We start from the raw sequence: 21102 nt of genomic DNA, 5'->3' as shown, positions 1-21102 counted from the left end.
GATGGCAGCTCTTTGTGCTTACATAACACAAATTTTTCAGAAACAAACATGAAATTAGGAATTAGGAACACAATACGCGTGCACGTAAGCGTAAATTAAGTTGTAACATTGGTGTGGGGGGGTTGGTTCTGACCAAACATTTTTTATAGGTATGGATTTTATAGTAAATATTTTGAGGGGGAGGGGAAGTTCAGGCCTAATACAATTTTGTGCCCATGCATGCATAGCTCATTCTATGGCCTGCATCAGTTCCTTAGAAATTCCTCAGAGGAATGTTTACGGGGTGCATGTATGGGTTTACTGTGTGGTAGAGCAAGTTTGAGCACCCTGCTCCCAGAATTGATGCATAAATTAAAGTTTCTTGCCTTTTGGCTCAAACTGAGCACTCACAGGTCTAAAACACTTTCAGTGACAAAAAAATTTTGCGATTCCTTCAACATATTCTTGTTGTTGAAGGTAACCACACTTGAGTCACTTTCAAACATAACTAAAAAAAAAGTTGCATGGCGCATACATATATGAATTAGTAAATTACACAAAAAACAGTTCTGATAAAGCTCCCTTCTTTGTAGGGTAAAACCAAAGTCTCCTACACGACTGATAATCTCTGTCTAAGAGGTGTTGATGAATGTTAGTAAATTGCTTTAATGGTGATACACCAAGATCAAGAGTGCACCAGTAAAGTAAAGGGACAATATCACTGAGATAAATAAAATTATTAAAAATTTATTGAAGAGCTATTATCAAAAAGTAAATAACGCACAATATTTCTTTCCAATTTGCCAAGGCTTTTCTGGAGTTTTATTCAAACTCGAGGAGACAAAAAAGAATTAAAAACCACTAAAATTAATTAATTTATTGAATTTAGTGGATCTAATGAATTTCAGTGATAACCCGGGAAAGATTTCAAGGGTAGACAAAATAAAAAAATATATATATCTTAATAACTCAGATTTCAATAAAGATGTGAAATAAAATGCAAAATATATTTTTTGATATTGCTATTATTAATTATTTAGCTTATATTATGTGCATATAGAGAATAACACTTTTTTTACAGCATCAAAAATGTTAAAAAATGAGAAGAAAATATATTTATAATTTAAAAAAATATATAAATAAATTTGACTGCAAATTTTCAGGTTAACAGAAACAAATCCAGGGTATAGATGATAGTTTTTTCATGCAAAATTTGAAATTATCTGCAAAATTAGAATAAGAACAGAGGTTCTAAAAGAAAAATGGGTACACTTAACTATGTATTGTATAATTTTCTTGAGAATAAGGAACACATAAAAGGAACCAGTTTTTTTTTTTTTAAATATATTAAAAAGAGGAAGAGAAAACACACACAACCCTTTTTCAAAAACAAATAACTACAATAAATACTATTCCTCACTAGCTATCTCGAAAGGAATGAAGTAAAGTAAAAGAGCATTTCACTTAAATGTAAAATAAGCGTCTCATTTATACACCGGGTTTGTGATTGTGCTGATGAAGTGAAAATTTACAGCAAAAATTAATGTCGTATTTTTGAAAATTAATATTACTCATATGCATAATTTTTATTTATGTTTTTGAAAGTAGTTTCTTCTCAGTGTTCACCTCCTCCTATGATTATGCAGCAACAAAAAAAATTGTTAATTTTTTTTTCATAATTCAAGTGTATTAATTTATAATAGCAATTGAAAAATATAGGCAATCATATCATCTGATTTGATGATCTGCATGGAACCGTCAATTTTATTTAATAAAGCAAGGGTATTGTTAAATAAAGGCCAAGATAATTAAAATATTTGCAACTGATTAAGACGTGTTTAAAAAATGCACAAACCAACAAAAATAAAATGCATCATTAAAATTTGAAACATCTTAAACACAATTTTTAATTTCCAATGTGGCTCTCCATAAAGGATTTCAAACTAATTTCCTCAAACAATAATATGTATATATATATATATATATATTTCTCTTCTTTAAACAATCACATTCATTTTAGTATGGTACAAAAAACTTCTGAAACATTTCACATGATAATCAAAAATATGATTACCGCTGATGTGTCTTTACAATATATGAGAAAGATGAACAAGTTTTCATTTTTTTTTTCAATTGAAGTACCTCATAATTTAAAGCTTGCAGCAATAAATAAATAGTGGTCATCACTATATAAAAAAAATTGTACAAACATTATTCTATTCATACACAATATATTGCTTTATTTGAACTGATTCACTAATTTTGCTGTTTTGTAATCTGCTCTCAGTTGAATGAAGTTCATTAGGATGGAACGATCTAATCCAGCCTGAAAGAAACAAACATGAACTTGTATATTTTATTTTTAAAAAGAAAAATCAGTACAAATCATTGTTACTGATAATTTTGATTTATGTTTAAAAGTATTTTATTAAAGTTTCTCAAAGATTCAAATTTTTGTCATAAATGAAAATAATAAATTATTTTTAAAAAAAAACTACCAGGGAAACTCAGGTTCCAAACTGGTTGTTACAATACAACATATGTGAATATTTTTATACAACAAATTACTTTCTTTTAAGATTATTAATGTAAAAAGACAACATAATATTATTCTTTAGATAATACTAGCATTATTAAGTAATATTACTTAGATAATAAGGTACAGAAGAAAAATCTAACAGAAAGTGTATGAGTATCATGAAAAATTATGCATATAGCAGTATAGAAGTTTATTTGTTTAATTAAATTTATTACATTCTGAAGCTCTCTTTAAAATACTGGTAATGAAAGCAAACCAATAAAATTTCTTAATAATATACATATATATATATATATAATTCAACACAAACTTTAAAATGGGGACTGATTGGAATGAATTTATTTTTTTTATATGTGAAAATGTATTGATCATAACAAAAAACAACTATTGTGTAACACATATTTACAAATAGAAATCTAATATCTTTTTCTTTTCATTCAAAACTTTACAAGGGTACATTGTTATAATCTTTATCGCTTTGAACTATAGTATTCAATATGCATAGACTAGGAAGAAATCTATAAATATGTTATATGCAACCAGGTGGCAGAACAAAAACAAAAAAAACTGATTCTTGAACTGTAAAAAACTGATTTTTGATGCAATTGAAAATATTCAAATACATTCGGAGTGCTTCAACACATTCATATTTATCACACAGCTGAAAGATATCAAAACACGAAACAAGCCATGAAGTAAAAAAAGTGGGAATTACCAATTGATCTGCTGTGCACATTTGCTTGAGATTCGCTGGGACAACTACAAGTAAATTACACAAGGCATGTAAAGTCTCAAACAAAGTGTTTAGCAAAGGGATTTCAAATGTTCTAATGCACCTTCTGTATTCATTCAGATCACAGATAACTACCATAGCACCTAAATAAAAGTATAAGACATCCACAAGGAAATTAAAAAGCAAAGATGATAAAAGTTTACATGTACAGCAACATGTAAATGCATAATAAAAATATCAATTATTTGCACACTTCCAACGTTGCAATGAAATAACTTTAAAAAAATTCTGCTTTATAATATCAGTGTCAGAATATTCCAGTTGGCACATTCTTTACTAGAATATGCCTATTGATATGCATAATGATATGAATATATATATACATACAGTAAAACCTGTCTTTAACGGAATCTGTATTAAGCGGAAACCTGTCTTCAATGAAAAAAATCATGGTTCCATGATTTCAATGCCAAAATATAGATTAAAAACCTGGATTAAACAATGATTCTCATCTCAGAGGGGTACGTAATTCATAAATAATAAAAAATTTAAAAGAAAAAAAATAGGTTTAATTACCAATTGAATTATATTGAAATTGCTGAAGATGATCTAAAATCACACGATGAATTCTAACACCAAGTTCTGTAAGAACAGCCTCTACATTTTTGCCGTCAATAGTGTTTTTAATTTTCTTCAAACTTTCACCAACAAATTTTACTACCAGAGTACATGCCTGAAGAAAATTAAAAAAATATATACATCACAAATATGAAAATGTATTCAAGAAGAAGTACAAGTACTGTAGCTATCAGATTAAGAGTAAGTCATAACAAGAAAAACAATATATTTTGATGAACTTGATGAAAGCATATTTTTTTACTGTGTATGTGAAATGTAGCTCCAACATACAATTTTTTGAAAAGTATTTGCTATACGATCAATAGAAATTTTAAATACTTATAACATAATTCATATATTGAAAAGCAATATGATAATATTGATCAATAATCTTAATCTTTCTTTCAAACTGTCATTTTAGAACTACAAACATAAATTATATAAGAGTTCTAAAATTATGTTCAATATAAGCTCGGCATTGCTTATTCTAAAAGAGAGAGGAGATAAATATGGTACATATTGCATTGTAGCTATACACAGTATAAGCACAGGTAGCACCAGGAAGTAATTAGATGTTGCATAATAGGAGTAAAAATGAGCTTTCTAGTGTCTCAATGTTCTCATCCCACATTTTAGTTAAAACAAAAAAGGTTAAGCAGGATAATTATAATTTGAAGACTAACCGTTGTTGCTCTGTCCGCTTGGGCATAGACTGCTACATCAGTTTCTGGCTTGAAATCAGTTTTTTTCTGTTCAGTTTGCAACAGATACTTCACCCAACCTGCCATTGATGTAATGCACCTGAAATTTGTGGGAAAAACATGTATTAGGCGATTAAGAGAAAAAAGCCAATTAATACCAATGTCTAGACAACTTTGCAAGTGGCTGAAACATATACACAAACTACATAACCAGTATGCAATAATAATTAATTGTTGAGCATTGTAAAATTATGCACAATTTGCAGCTCACATTTTGTGGTGACCTGTGACCTTAATAGGTGATTTAAATGACCTAATATATTTCACTGTGTAATTTTAAATTTTACCTGTCTAGTCCAGTATGTAATTTAGCTTCCATGTCATCTATTGCTTTTTTTCTTTTTTGTAAGCATTCACTGTGTTTTGGTGTTGAGCTGAAGGAAAAATTAATTTTTGAAAATTTATCACATCAAAATAAAGAAATATATCAAAAAAGTCTATTAGACTTCTCAAGTTTAACTGTGATGTCAATCACAATCAAAAATTATTTTTCTCCATTATCAATTATAAATTGTCTTTTCTTTTTTGTAGAACATTTTTTTCTCATTCATATCAGTAATATAAGATAGTGCTGGATTATAATTGTTCTTAATTATCCTACATAAATAAATTGCTACATGAATTATAAATATATTTGCATTGTTTAAAAAATTGTATTCCAGTTTAATTATTGAAAATTTTATCATCAATATTATTCAAAAAATGTTCCAAGAAAATTTGATCCAAGTTTTAGGTGTAAAACAATTTTTTTTTTATTTGTAATGAGGCAAACACTAGAGAAAGAAAGAGTGCTGTCACTTATACCCACTCTGCAAAAAAAAAAAAAAAATCACACACACACATTACTTACATGACTAGAGGAACCAAAGTATCAGCAAAAAGTCTCTCAAACAGATGGTAAATTGCATTGCACTGTCGAACTACATCAAAAAAAAAAATCTCTGGGGGTGACTTAGGTTCAGGCAAAGGTATGGCTGAAAAATAAATGAGTAATAAATAATAGTATAAAATTATGACAATCATTCAATACAGTAGCATTAAAATCATTGAATCACAAGGATTCATTCACTATATAAAACAATGAAAAAGTCTTATAGGAGGGGGAGAGATTATTAAGTTCCCTAAATATAAGAAACACATAAATATTCAAATAAATCAACAAAATAAAATATACAATTTTTAATTGGCTTCAACAGAATTTATGGTTTAAAAGAATGCCTACACTTCTGTATATTGAGTTACAGGACTTTTTTTTTTTATAGAAATGAAAAGAGCAAAGTTTTTAACAAATTGTAACAAGGTTAGAAAAAACAAAAGCAAAACTAAAAAATAAAACAAAATACACATGTACCCAAACTTTTGTCACTGACTATTCAGTCCTTCTCTTAGCTATTCCATTGTGGTTAAAGCATAAAAAGATGCTTTGCACACAAAGTCCTTTATCTGGAACTTCCTCAGATGTAACCAAAGGAAAGTATACTGTTAACAAATCAAATTCAATATTCAAATTCCAAGAACATAATGCCACTCCTAGAAGAAGATTCATGGCAAAAGTACTAATTTTCTTTTTCTGAGTAGTTCTTTGGGCATCTAATAGGTAATTTGATTAAACAATAAAAGGAATATTGATTCTTAATTTTTTCAAAGTATTGTCTGGAAATTCAACAAGCATATCAAGGTTTAAATTGTGCATAACAATTCAAGATAGAAGACAATTTTTCAACTACCAAGTTATATGAGAATCAACTTACCAAACAAACCCAACTCTAATGCATAAGAGATGTGTTCAACAAATAGATAATGAAGAAGGATGTCAAATATTTGAACAGCATTATTAGGCAGCTCTGATTGTCGAGCAAGCTAAGGAATTAAAAAAAATCAGTATTAACCGGAAGCCAATTAGCTAAAATCTGATGCACACATAATGTACATTTTAAAGCAAAGTGGAAAGAAACCCAATGAACAACAAATCATGAAATTTCTGTAGCTATAATTATAAAAAGGATTCTCATAATTTGATAAGAACCATTAGAAGGAGAGAAATGAAGAAAGCATAGATAATCTTGACCACCATTTCAAATTTGAAGACAAAATAATGAGATATAATCACTATTTGATAAGACATAATACTGTCAATCAATGAAAAATAGTAATGATAGGACAAATGACAACAAGTTTTTCCCATTAAGTAATACAGTGGAGAACTTCCCATAACGGACACCTTCAGCTAGCAGACACCTGCGGTAAATAGATCCTTTTGAAATCCAGAATAGAACTTTGGATGTATTTCACTACTTATCAAAAACCACTCATTATTGGCAGGCAAAATTTTTATTATGATCATTATTAAGAGGTTCCATTTTAATTATTCATTTGAAATTTAGTTGTTAGACAAAGAAAGAAAGGGGGGAGAGAAAGAAAAAAAAAATTTCATATTTTAGAGTAATTTTCGAGAAATTTACTCACAACATGACATCTTTGGAGAGCAGTCTTGCTTTCTTGCAAGATATTCATGGCTACTCCCTCTGAAAGGAATGTCTCCCCACCGTAGTTGTCAACAATTGAGCTGATCATGTTTGTCTTTGAGCCAATTTTTGCTTGAATGTCTCTTCGCAATTCAGCTATACTAAAATTGAGAAAATATAGCACAAAAAATTCAAATTTATTGTGAATGCCCATCAATCATTCAAATAGGTATTATTAAACCTATAAGCAAATTTCAAAGAGGATTATTTTAGGTGTCTGATATTTCAATCATAAACAAAAAAAAAAAAAATTTTCTCATAAATGAAAGAAGAAATATCACATTTTTATTTTAACACATTGATTTAAAATTTTCTAGTTAATAAAACATCATGAAAATTCTTCATTAAACTGTGACGTTTGAAACAATTACAAAAACAATTACAAAAACAAATATAAAAACACTTACTTGTGATTCCTACCATAAATAGTTCAAAATAAATAAATATAATTACATACTATATCACATTGTGATTCTAATGCATCATATAAACTTTATTGGCCTTTATTATGCAATGCAGTAGGCTGTATGCACCTGTTGTGCAATGCCTTGGTGTACAACAGGTTCAGACATACAATGAGCATTATCCGTTTATCATTATTTACAGAATTTTATTCACAACAAAAAAGTACACAATTAATTTTTATTCATATAAATATACTTAATTCATTAATTTGTTGTTTTTTTTTCCAAGCTAAAAATTTATAAGACTTCAGTCATTAATAAAGCAAGGCACACACACACACATCTTTCTTTTTCCCCACAAATACTTTGGGGTTAAAATTTTAAGAGTTTAAAAATTCTTAAATTCATAATTTAACCAGTCATCTGGATACTTTTACCATCAGAATATACAGTCATGTCATCTAGAGCAGTGGTTCCCACCTTTTTTTTAGGCCGTGCCCCACGAAAGCATTTCCGAAATCCTGATGTCTTCTCTGACTTTTGTCAGAAGGTACCCTTCCTCCTCGTAACAAGGGTTTTTTTTTTCAAAGAAACATTATCTTTTGCTTCGCATCCTTAAATTTTGAAAACAGGGGTTTTCAAAATTTAAGGATGTAACCTTCATGATGTAAAATTCAAACCCCCCCCCCCCCCATTATTTCTACATTTCTACTTAGGCCCAGATTTCATTATAAAAGTTTGATAAAAAATCTTTTATACAGAACTTGAAAAACAACCAATAAGCCTATTGGTCGCATTTTTCAAGTTGTATAAAAGAACTTTTCTAAAATTTTATAATGTGACCCCGGCCTAAGTCAAAAGCAGTGGGTCCTAATCAGGGGTCGTCAAAGAGACTACAGGGGCTCACTGAGCATGGATGAGAAAACATCTCCTTGTTTTTACATTGCTGTACAAAGAACATTATTTCTAAAAGTTTGTGACCTTCATTTTTCTTCATTTGTTGGCACAGGTGGAAGGGGGGGGGGGGTGTCATGGACTTACTCTAACTGACACAAATTTTCCATGGAACACAGAGCATTAAAAATCCTTGATCAAACATCATCATAAATCATCAAGAAATTGTTTAAAAATCAAAAATTCGAACTGATATAAAAAATGAAGGGAGAGGGTTCGGAAGGTTTCAAGCCTTCATAGAAAAACTAAAATTGCCCCCCCCCCCTAAAAATCAAATGGTTCCACATTGGGAATCACTGGTCTAGAGACATTATGTCTACCAAGATTACTACGACCGAGCTGTATATGCATCTCATGAGCATTCCTATGGGGAATTTCTAACAAATTATTGTATGCCGAATAATCTTATGGTGGCCTTAACATATTTATGATGTCATAATTTATACATGTAATGTTTGTGAATTCTGCCACATTAGAAGTGAATTCGTAGATGCCTGAATTTTGTTTGAATTATATTATAGTCATGTAAGTATTATGCTGATAGTCTGCCTGCTCCCTACGGACTTTTTTAAATCCAGGTGATTTATTAAGTGCAATGAAGGTTTAATTGAACAAAAACAAAGCAATATTGTTTTTCAATTCATAATTCAAATATTTTTTAATTATGCGATCCCATAATTTTCAGAGCATCGTGTATTACATCTTGCATGAGTTAAGGATTTCAATAAATTATGTATCACCCAATAAAAAAGAAAAAACACTTTTCAATAACACTATCAAAATTTTGATGGAAACTCTTGAATTTCATGTTAAAATGAAACTTGATTGTATAACTAGCAAAATAATTCAACTTTGTCACAGAAAAAATGAAAACTAGATGTTTTTGTGTATAAAGTTCGTTACTTACTTGTTGCGATTTCTAAAAATACATCATAGAAAAATTATTATTTTGTAGCCATATCTACTAGAATAAAAAAAACAAGCCTCCTTAATATTTTTTTATAACCAAATTTTTTTTAAATAATCTGAGAGAGAGCATGAGAAAAGTTAAAGTGATGATAACAAGTTCATGGACCCCAAATACAATAGTAGTTTAGCAAATTGAATTGCTGTCAAACCTCTCTATCTCAAAACTGACGAAACAGAAAAAAATTTTGAGATAGTTTTCAAGAAATATGCATTATTTTCTGGTGAGAAAGGAAAAATACGCTAAAAATGACAACAAATCTGATAGATAAAAACAAAAAAATACTGTACTGTATTTTACTACACACAACTAATGAAATTATTGGTTACACAATCAATTAAATTAAATGTTCAATCATGCAAATACACTAAAATATGTTCAAATTTTTATTTTGTGTTTAATTTTATTTACATACCTTATTTAAAATAATCCATAAGCTTAGACTGATGCATATTTTTTCCCTCTTTGAGCTTTCACAATCTTATCTATAGTAGCAGGAGCTACAAATATTTCGGGCCACCCTATCTTCTCAGTTTGCTCCAGAAAATGATGCAGCATTATTGCAGAATGCTTGGCAGTTTTCACTGTTACTTTTCTAGTTCGTCCGAATCATTTTCTACTGTATTTTTGTCACCCGAGTCGACCATGCATTCACCCAAAAATTTCAGTTTCAGTCAAGGTGCTGCAAGTTTATAATGAACTTGGTCCATTTCCACAAAATCGAAAAATGAATGAAATTTCTAGCTTCAAGTGTGTTTTGGTAATGTCCCAATGTTTTGGGATTCAAATAAAACACCAGATCTGCTCCTTCATCACTGAAATAACTGGTTCCAAACCCGCAACTTTCTTGAAGCTGTTTTGAATTGTCTGTTTGCTGACTTTTTTCCATGCTGAACCAGCCATCCACATGGCATCCACCACTGTCAATTATAGCTTCTGCCTATGATTGACAAGATCCATCAACACAATGGGCTATAACATGAATAATCATTTCTTTAACCTCCACAGAAAAGCCAGATTTGGGAGAAGAAAAGGAGTTCTTGTGTTTTCTTTTTACTATCATTGGGCTTGGCCTCAAGATAGTCTTCCAAAAATTATTTTGAGATAGGTAAAAATTGCATTGATTCAGTACAGTAAATGCAAGGATTTTTTCGAGATATAGAGTTTTTCATGAAAGAGAGGTTTTACTGTATTTGAAAGTACCCATATATAGTGGAACTTGATTATTTTTAACTCAAGTTGCAATTTATAATCATTTTACAGATCCAGAATAGATTAATTGGATAATTCAAACTTTTTTGCTTTCCCCTTGAGCTTCTAATTAACCAAGTTCTACTGGATAACAGGATTAATAAAAGATCAATGTTCAATTTTTTTACTAGGAATATTGATTTTACAGATTATCAGCAGTTATAATATTATACAACTAATCAAATAAGCTGCCATTCATCAATCACACTGGGTCAGAATGCTCGAAATCTCCTACCTGCTAAAATGTAACACCTTCTTCTGATGGTTGATTGACTCATAATAGAGGCTCAAAATGGATTCAGATTTGTCTTTTAAACAGCGCATTTCTATGTGGATATAGTCCTCCAGATAACGTGAAAAAATATTTTTGGTCAACTTGCTTAAAAATGTGGAGTCACTACCCAATTTGAACTGCATAAGGTCATGCGACAATTTCATTGTCCTGTAAACAAAACATATTCAATCCAAATAAAAAAATTAACTTTCTTTTATAAGAAATAGAAAATTTAGCTCAGTCTCCATAGGATACCATTTAATATATAAAAATTATAACTTTATAATTTTAACTTTTTTTTACATAACAGAAGGATGATAAGATATGAGCATGAAGACATGGGGGTTGTCCAACACAAATAACAATTTATTTATTTTTTTGTCAATTGTAGGCATGTCTTTTCCATCTTAAATAGTTAGGCTAGGATCACACTATAAAAGTTATTTTATAAAATTCAACCAATAAGTGTATCGGTTACATTCGAGCAAATGGAACAGATAAGGTTATTGGTTGCATTTGTCATGTTTCATAAAATAATTTTTATAAAACTTTAAAAGTGTAATTCCAGCTTTAGAGAAAAATTTTAATATCAGGGGCTTTTTATTTATATCATTTGCTTCATGAGAATTTAAAAAAAAAAAACTTGCAACCAAAATCAAATTTTTTTTATAATTATGAATTAAAAAATCAAACTTTTCTGATTGAAAAAATATTCTGCTAATAACTTTCTCTTCCACATAAACCAGAAGCCATGACTTGCATGAGAATTAAATTATTAGAGAAAAGTTCAATGATGTCTTCTTAATTAATTAAGGTGTTTTCTTACTTTGTATAAAGTTCAAAGAATTTCTTCAGATAATGTTCTGAATCACTGTATTCTTGTAATTCAGCCTGAATATGTTGCTAGAAGTAGAGAGAAAACTGAATCAGATTAAAAATGATCAAGGTGTAGAAATAATATGCATCGATAAGAAATTTATTTAAATACATTAAAATCTAAAAAAAAAAATTGTTTCTTCTTAGAAATTTCTATCTTATAACATGACCAACAAAAAACAAGGGGGGAAAATCACCTGAAGTTTTCCATAAAAGATGTTAAGAACGAACTTGGACATGACTTGCTCAGGATTTGTGAACACATCTTTAACAATTGCTTGGACTGAGGCACACTTAGGAACAACAGTAATAAAAATATTTCGGCCAGGTTTCATACCCTATAAGAATACATCTTACAATCAGTATTCTATCACATATTCAAATCATTTTGATCATTTTACACACATTCTAAAAAATAAAATACACTATAACAACATTCGCAAGAGACTGGAAGTCCTCCCTTCAACAAGAAAGATTTTTAAGAACAAAAAATTTATATTGATTTTTAATCAGTTCAATCTATAATTTGTCTTGATACACCTCGTAAGAAAAGCAATATCTCTCACGGCAAGTACAGGCTTTTAGTCATTCCGTAATGTGCAGATTTTGGGCTAAGGTGGTAGAAAAAAATTTGAGGACAACTGAAAAATCATCACATCTCGAAAACTTGTGGATGTAAATATATGGAAATTTAAAGCAATTATTACAAGTGGGCATAAATATTTTCTAACAAATATTTTTATAATTTTGGTGAGTGCTGCACTGCTCCAGAAAAAAAATTGGTTAAATTATAATTAATAAACCTGGAAAAAAGGATAAGGATACACATGTTTTCTGACCTCAGGAAAAGAAATTTACATTTTTCTCATAATGGCATAACAGCTGAGACTGTTTTGATCAGTCATGAGCTGTAGAATAGAATTTTTTTCTGAAAATGTCAAGATGGCTAAAGACATCATTATTTATTGGACATCAAAAACACAACATACTTGTTCTCAGAGAAACTGTGATGTCTAATATGGAATTTTGAAAAGAATAAAAAGGATGAAGACTGTTGGATAAAGTTTCATCAATGGGCTCGAGAATTATGGACTGAAAGCTTACACAAAAAGGTTTTTATGTCACCATTCATCAAAAAAAAAATGCTCACAGTTTTTACGTGAAAAAAATGTTTCTGTGAAACTTAGAAGAAATAAAATTGCCTTATGCATGCCACATTATGCCTAATGTGATAAAAAAATTCAAATGTCTGGTTTGCAAAATCGAAGAACAACCTTCCATTATAAAATAGCACAGAGAAACGCTATGTGTAATAGCCAAATGGCATGCGTCTTTCCGTGCCAAGTAGGATGAGGATGTTGTCCTTGATGAAAAGAAATCTAGATGTGGGATGAAAATGTTTTAAATATTAAATACTTGCTCTATGACAGAGCCATATTTTAGAAATATAGGCATATCAAGACAGTTTCAACAGAATTTCTATTTTCTGAAGCCCCTCTCATAACTTTGAGACAGTTTTTGTTCGACAGGACAATGCTCCTGCACGTTGCAAAATCTAAAAGGTGTTGGTTTGAAGCCAATCCAGGGATTCTCGAGCGGTCATTGGAAAGTCCTTTTCTCAATCCCTGTTGAGCACTTGTGTTGCATTTTGATTCATGAAGAGTATAGAAATAATACACAGTAGGAAAACTAACTAATCTTATTGCAGTTATCAAACAAACTTAGAAAATGGTTACTCAGATAGTTAGTTATGCCTTATCTGAATCAATGGCATTTTGAATGATTAAGTTTATAAACAAAAAAGGTGTCTTTTTGATTAAAATAAAAATTTTGTGCATAATTTTTCAATTGTCCTTATATTTTTTCCAAGCTTTGACCTTTACTATAATTTAAACGATTATTTTCTGAAGCGGTGCAGCACTTACTGAAGTTATTTTCACCAGAAAATGTTAAGTTCCACTTGTAATTGCTGCTCTAAAATTTTCATATATCTATATCCACAAATTTTTGAGATACTTGTAAGTTTTTTTCAGTTGTTCTTGACTTTTTTTACACCACCTTGAGAGAGAAGCTGAAACTTTGTTTGTTTTTTAATTTGCTATCTAACTGCATTGAATACTATAAGAGAAGGCAAAAGGCTGAGTTGATGTGATCTTCTCTATAAATAATTTACTGTACCATGATTCTCTGTCTGCTCATCTGGCAGCTGAATATTCAATGCATCAGCCTCTGATTCTACAGATTCTAGGTAAGAGGCATGGAATAATAGCCTTTCAGATTAAGATTTGAGTATGTAGGTTATCAGCTTGTATATAAATAAAATGACCAAGGTGAAGTTGTGTGAGAGAGAGAAACAGAGAGAGAGAGAATCAGTTGAATAATTACCCTACCCAAAATATTTATTTTGTGAAAATTCAAACACATTCCATGTTACGTCATACAAACATGTATTACAAATAAAAAAAATCCTTACTAGTTGGCATTCTTCTATAAAAGCATCAACACACTGAGAATAACCCTGCAACAAACCAGAATAGTACATAAAATATAAGTTTAAAAATACTCTGGTTTTATAATTGAAATTATTCTTTAAATTAAGCAATGAAACTATTAGCAGTGGATTAATTTATTATTGCAGTCTTGTCATGTAGCAAAGAATCTTGTGTCCTAAATATGTTTCTTTGATTTACTTTAACAAGGAAAAATCAACTATAGCGTGAATCCCATATAACTCTTCAACTGTACTGAATCTTCAATGTTTTGAATGGGGAAATAATTAAAAAAATCTACTTTATCACTGTGAAAACTATTGTATCAAATCTAACCTACTTTGAAGTGAGATAGAATTCCAGCCACTTCCTTCATTTTTGACTTGTCATTGTCCCTATGAGCTTTAACAAATTCTTCTATCAAGGCACATTCAATTTCATCATATTTCTTGAATATTCTCTGTCTCGCTTTATCAAACTTTGGTCTAAACAAAAGATAGAGTAATAGCGTAAGAACAGTGCCACAAAACTATATTATAGAATGAACAGTGAAATATGTATTCAACACTGATACAATTGCCAAAACACACGATAAACAAATTAAATTGAAAAGAAAACCATACATACCTCCCAGGCGGAAGTTCTTGGGATATTAGCTGTAATTTTTGAATGATGTCAGCAGCTTCATGCAGCTGTAAAATTATTTAATTAAATTAATTGCACGGTTTGGAAAGGAAAAACTTCACGCATTTACCCTACCTCAACAAAAATAAATAGGTCTGCTACCTAAAATTATAAAATGGAAACCCAATTCCACGCTACCATTTATTTAGCAGAATTTTGGTGATATAAAGAATTCTGCATTGCATTGAATCACACTTGAACTCACATAACCCCTATACATGGAAGATTTGTTCAAAAAATTTCTGGTGCTAAGTGAAGTAGCCACTGAATCGGAGATTATTATAACAGGGTTTGACTATATATCAGTACTAGTCAGTTGTCCTGCCAACCATTAGCATGATTCACAGCACTTTTGAAGGTAGCTTGGCATTCTTATTCATGTAGCCTAAGGTGTAACCTGAGATAATTGATTTGTAAATCACCTTGGTTTCATCATAAAGTATTCCATTTGTAACTGGTTCTTGGTTCATGAATTCAGAAAAATGGTTCATTAACTTCTGAGCCTCTACTGCACGAGCTCTTGGTGTGTTCACACTTTCCAGATGGTCACCCAGATGAACAACTTTGGTGGCAACAAAATCTATTCGCTGGTCAAGTTCTTTGAATGTCTCAAAGGCAGCCTAGGAAGAAAATGAAACAAGATGAATGTACTGAAAAAACCAAAATGAAGGCTGAAAATGGCAGTAATATAGCCTATGCTCATTACAATGACACCCAACCACCCCCCTTCTAGCAACCATTCCATTATTTACAATGACCAGTATCACAAGTCCCAAATTTTTTCATATAATGACTACTACTAAATCACACATGCACCACATCCACATTCCTCTGTAGAATTTCTAATGAATTAGTACATGTTGGAATGTGCGTGAGAGTATTGTGAACCTAACATGAAGTTTGTTACTGTGTAATGCTTGTTATGTGTAGTGCCACCATCTGCCATCAATTTTTTTTTAACTATGAGTGAAGTGCAATAATTGAGTAATTGTACCATTGTAGGCCTGTTTCTCTCTGTGACAAGACTTTTTAACAAGAAGATCGGCTTGCATTCATGCCTCAAAGTTAGGAACCGCAGAAAACAACTTCAGCCGACCACCACTGTGGGGGAGGTGGAGTTCAAACAATTATCAAATGCAATATGAATGAAAAATATACTTTGGGGTATGATAGTCATATAATATGATAGTCATATAATGATATTATATGATAGTCATATAATGATATTATATGATAGTATATAACTATCATACCCCAATGCAGAATGTTTTGCAATGACAACAATAGTAAATTTAAAAGTATCACAAAGGATGAAAGAATCCAAGATGGAAAAACTTTCAAGGGAACCAATGAAAGCCAGCTTCCGCTATAAAAAAATTCAACAAAGGCTCACAACTTTTGAACATTTTTTTAAACGAATAATGATATTTTCTCAAGTAATGAAACAGCAACCATCAGTAGCATTCATAAGAACCAAACAGGGGAAAAACTGTGAAACTATCAAAAGTTCTTAAAAGCACACGTTTACATCACCTGTTTAAAAATCATTTAAGATCGCTACAAGCGTTCATTAACAGTAGAAGCAGGCTCTCATTCAAAAAATTATAAAAAGTAGATGGGAGGGGGATCTCCCTCAGACAACATAATCATGGCACAATAAAAATAAATCACTCAAAATTTTTTAATTTTTAAGCAAAATTACATTTTTTTTTTCATAGCACTACTTCAGTATCCTATAAAATTGACATAAGCCAAAGCAAAATGACTAAAATGACTTGGTAAGGAAAAAAAATTGGGCCAAAACAGCATGCAAGAAACCACAGATAATTATTTTTTGTGTCCCCTCACAATATATTACATTATTTTTTAGAGGAGTCTTGCAAAGTCCAGAGTCTGTCATACCTCTTCCTCCATGCACAGCAAATTATGAAGACAAGTTTTTGAGAATGACGCTCCTTCCAAAAAAAAAAAAAAACAGGTGCAAAATGTGTAAATTAGAAGATCCAATGTAATAAGTTAAGGTGAATCAGATGGTTTACTGTGCTGTATATCCTATTTTAAAGCGCTTCAAAAAGGGATTTTACATTTTACTGTTCACAATACCAGCATGATCACTTTTGACCAATAAAGCACTTTTATTTCTAGCTCTTTGCAGAACTTTGTAAACATTGTTTATGCTTCTGCATGTTCTAAAAATACAGAAGAAAATTCAATGCTATTGGGTAGCATTGGAGTCACAAAACCTAGAATAGGCCCATGTATTTAACTGCTTTGTTATAGGAAAAAAACTACTGTTTCACTTATACACAAAATATGCACCATAATTTTGAATGATGAATGTTTGTTACTGTACAATTAATAGTCCAAGACCATGAAGTATTAAATATAAAATTATTTTTTTTGCCCAGATAGAAGTTTTTAATGGCTTCTCAAAACATTGACACAAACAGAGTTTTTAAATACTCAAACTCAGCAAAAGAAAAATTAATAAACCAAACAGTCCAAATACCCCCACCCCCTCCCATCCAAAACAACACGCAAAAATTATAAAATTTTGGCTTTGGCAGAATCATCAATTGCAATCTACTACATTTGTATTATTTGGCAATATTTTAATAATTCTCTCCTCATCTAAGAAAACGTTATAAAAATTTTGTTGACATGATTTGGTAAAAAAGATAGGAAAAGTATGACGAAACCTAAAAAGTACATTTTACCAAAAAGTAGAACAAGCGGGAGCCCGGTGGGAGCCATTGAATTACTGAAATTCAAAAATAGAAATTCCATTGCCTAATGTCGAAAAATGATACCTTATTCTTCTCAATAAGTTCTTTCGTCTTCTGCCAGTGCCGCTTTTCTTCTTCTCTACATATCATTTCCAGACACTCACATCGCTGTTCGGTTGTTTCGTAATATGCTTGCAGGTGATGTATTGCCTGTTCGAAAGCTCTGTGCAATGCCTGAGGATCGAATGACTCTGCGTCAGCCTTGGTGCTCCCAACACACCAAGATAAGCGCTCCACATAGAACTGCGAGTCGAATGGGTCTTGAGCAAGAAGCTGCAATGGACAAAAATTAATCAGAATTACTTGAATGAAATTTTTGAAAAATATTTCAACATAAATCTGGCATTTCTGAATTCAGATATGCACATTTTTAAAATGTATGTTTCTACATTATTAATTGATTTTCATTGAAAAAATAAAATCTAACAGTACCCTATTCTTGTAAATACGGTGATACCTACGGTGAACACCTCTGCTTACAAATTTCTTGGCTAGCTAAGATTTTTTCCCATGTTTTTCTGCTTTGACCGACTAACATTTTAGTTGAGATGGATGCATATGCTGACATAAATTGGCTACTTTACCAAACACCAACTCTATCCATAGCGCTATATTGCAATTTACTGCCACCAATGCGTTGGATTGGAAATGAAGGTGCCATCTATCAGTGGTTGCCTTAATGCAATAAACGAGCATCTTGCCATTGCAACATTCGGGCGCTCAATGAGTCACTTGAGCCAGATTTATTTATTTTCACCTTAGAATCACTTTCCAGATACACCTTTCTTTCTATTTCAGTGAGATTCCAAGCCATTTCATGAAAGATGAATGATTACGCTAAGAGAAAATACATTTTAAATGAGAGGGAAGAAAACCTTACTAGAATGGTTCCAGTGCAGTAAGGCTCTCAATACTTTTTTTAAGACTCTTTATAAATAATGTCAAATTTTTTTTTGTCACTATTACAGCAAAACCTGTCAGTTTAGAACCTGTGTCCTGGACAACTTACATTTACTGTACATACATGTATGAGCTCCTAGAATATCCAGACTGTTCAGTTTGATGCGAAAAGTCTTGTTGCAATGAAATAATAATACATACTCTGAAAACATAGGCTCTTTCTATCTAATGAATTTTCTATTTTCTAGCTGAATCATTTTACATGAAATGGTTCAAAAATATCAGAAAGAGAAGTAGAGGTACATCTGGAAAAAGATTCAGAGATGGACATAACACAAATCTGGCACAAGTGACAGTAAAAGGTGATTGAGCTAAAGTTCAGTTGATGACATGGATGGCTGTTCTATGTTAGCGCATACATCTATAACAGTAATGTTTACTAGCTGAATCCATATTTGTCAGCCGAGGCAGAAAAATCACGAAATAAATCTTTGTTACCAGAAAAATTTGTAAGCTGAGACATTCAATAGTCAACAATATCACTGTATACAGATATATGTACAGAATGTGAGCCACTCTCTTGTTTAAAAGTCTCGCTACAGAGGTACGTCAACAGGCAGACAATGATACAAATATTCAAACATTACACTTCGCTTACAAATGAATAAATATGTAGGTAGAAGCACTGAAAAATCAGACAAACACTAAATACACACTCTCAGACAGTTATACACATTTCGTTACAGACTCCGCCGCAATACTGGGCTGGAATAGATCTCGTCAACAGGATAAGACCAGTTGCAGAGTTCTAGTCATGCCCCCTGGGACCCATTATGATTCTCATCATTTTTTGTTTTTTATGATATAAATTCATCGTAAAGTAGGGGGGGGGGGTCCGTGAAATCTAGGATGTGGGGGACCATGGTCCTAGTGATCATTTTCACTGTGTACAGATGTAATATTTGCAATGATAAAGGATTTATTGTACTAGATGGAATACATCAACAGTATGAAGAGTGCATATTTGGCTAAGATTTCATATGTGCGGCTGCGCCAAATTTGACAGTTATCTCGCTGACTTCTGTCACAAACTAAAGTGTTTTTATTTTGTTCTTCTTTTGACTGAAAAATGTTCATCGATAAAAAAATTGAAAAATCCACAAGCAAAGGATGCACAATGACACACGGGGCTTTGGCCTATCGCTCAATACATTTCAATATTGACGAACGGGATAACGAGACCTAAGACGCTGGTGATGTCGACACTAGTGACAATAAGAAATAAAAATGGCGTTAGAATATATAATAGCTTAAAAAACCATTATTTTCGCCAATGAAAAATCTTGGAATCGTCAAGGTAATCAGTTGGCGACCAAAAAATAATTGCCAAATTTGGTGCAACCTCGCTTACAGAATCTCAGCCACATACTTCTTTGGAAAAACAAGAGAAAACCACGAAAAAAAAAAAAAATTCCATCCCTAAATTTCAATATTCATATAGTCAAAGATGTCGAAATGTCAAGTAATGAAAAAATATATTGTTGAAATGTAAAAATGAAGTTTATACCTGATCAAGTTCAGGGAGAATCTGATAGAGATCGCCATCGAAACCTCCATCGCTGTTGAAACGTCTACGAGAACTCATCATTTATTAATTAATCAACGCTCTAATTGCTCGGGAATAAACAACAATAATCAACAACAATTGTGGACAACACCCATTTCGGCCTCATCACCTCCCCCTGCGAAGTGAAACTACCCGCACCAACTGAATGTACAAGAAAAACAAAACAATCTATAGATTGAGTTGTTAATTTATCCGCACGTGGTGAAATGTAATATTTTCAAATAATTGCCAAGTCGAGCCTAAAATCATAGGGAAAATGCAAAACAAAACAAACTATGAAATATACGGGGCCAGTAGGAAACACCGATAAAAACGCAAAACATTCAGTTCAGTTTCCCAACATCTCAGACAAGGAGCAAATTGAAACCGGGAAGAGAATATAGTTGCCAGTTCCTTAGTTAATTACCAGCCAGATTTCATTTTCAAAAGTAGCCAAACAGCAGCCTTAAATATTTGCAGTTGTGCTACCATCTGGGAAAAAATTCACGAACTACAGTTCAAAATGCAGTGATTCCCAACCTTTTTTTTAACTCACAGAGCCCTTTGTAGTATATGACATGGGAGGAGATACGGGATAGTGATAGGATAGTGATAGGAACCGAGAGACACCCAGGCTCTGTCACACTCAGTGATATAAGCACATTGTCCCTGGGGACTCGGGTGCCTCCGGGGAAACCTAACCATTTATTGATCTTGAGAAAGATATATTACATACATGGGCAGGTGCCATTACGC

The 21102-nt window shown here is 31.5% G+C and overlaps 1 protein-coding gene across 1 annotated transcript; it reads right to left on the bottom strand.

Moving 5' to 3' along the window:
- Window positions 1–774: 774 nt before the first annotated feature.
- On the bottom strand, window positions 775–20737 carry Sec10 (Exocyst complex component Sec10). The gene is made up of 17 exons (XM_089235889.1): window positions 20308–20737; window positions 17865–18113; window positions 15477–15674; window positions 14998–15062; window positions 14711–14855; window positions 14355–14399; window positions 12079–12219; window positions 11832–11908; window positions 10967–11173; window positions 7097–7256; window positions 6382–6490; window positions 5481–5604; window positions 4918–5004; window positions 4553–4670; window positions 3828–3984; window positions 3234–3394; window positions 775–2305 (listed from the first exon to the last, which is right to left on the bottom strand). The coding sequence occupies exons 1-17, from the start codon at window positions 20386–20388 to the stop codon at window positions 2219–2221; spliced, it is 2211 nt and encodes a 736-aa protein (XP_089092015.1). The 5' UTR covers window positions 20389–20737; the 3' UTR covers window positions 775–2218.
- Window positions 20738–21102: the final 365 nt, after the last annotated feature.

This window comes from Pholcus phalangioides, unplaced genomic scaffold, assembly GCF_987345545.1.
Source record: "Pholcus phalangioides strain wild (caught in Gottingen) unplaced genomic scaffold, Ppha-v1.0 ptg000009l_1, whole genome shotgun sequence".
Lineage (NCBI taxonomy): Eukaryota > Metazoa > Arthropoda > Arachnida > Araneae > Pholcidae > Pholcus > Pholcus phalangioides.
The sequence above is the reverse complement of the archived record's forward strand: the minus strand, read 5'-3'. Positions and strand labels throughout refer to the sequence as shown.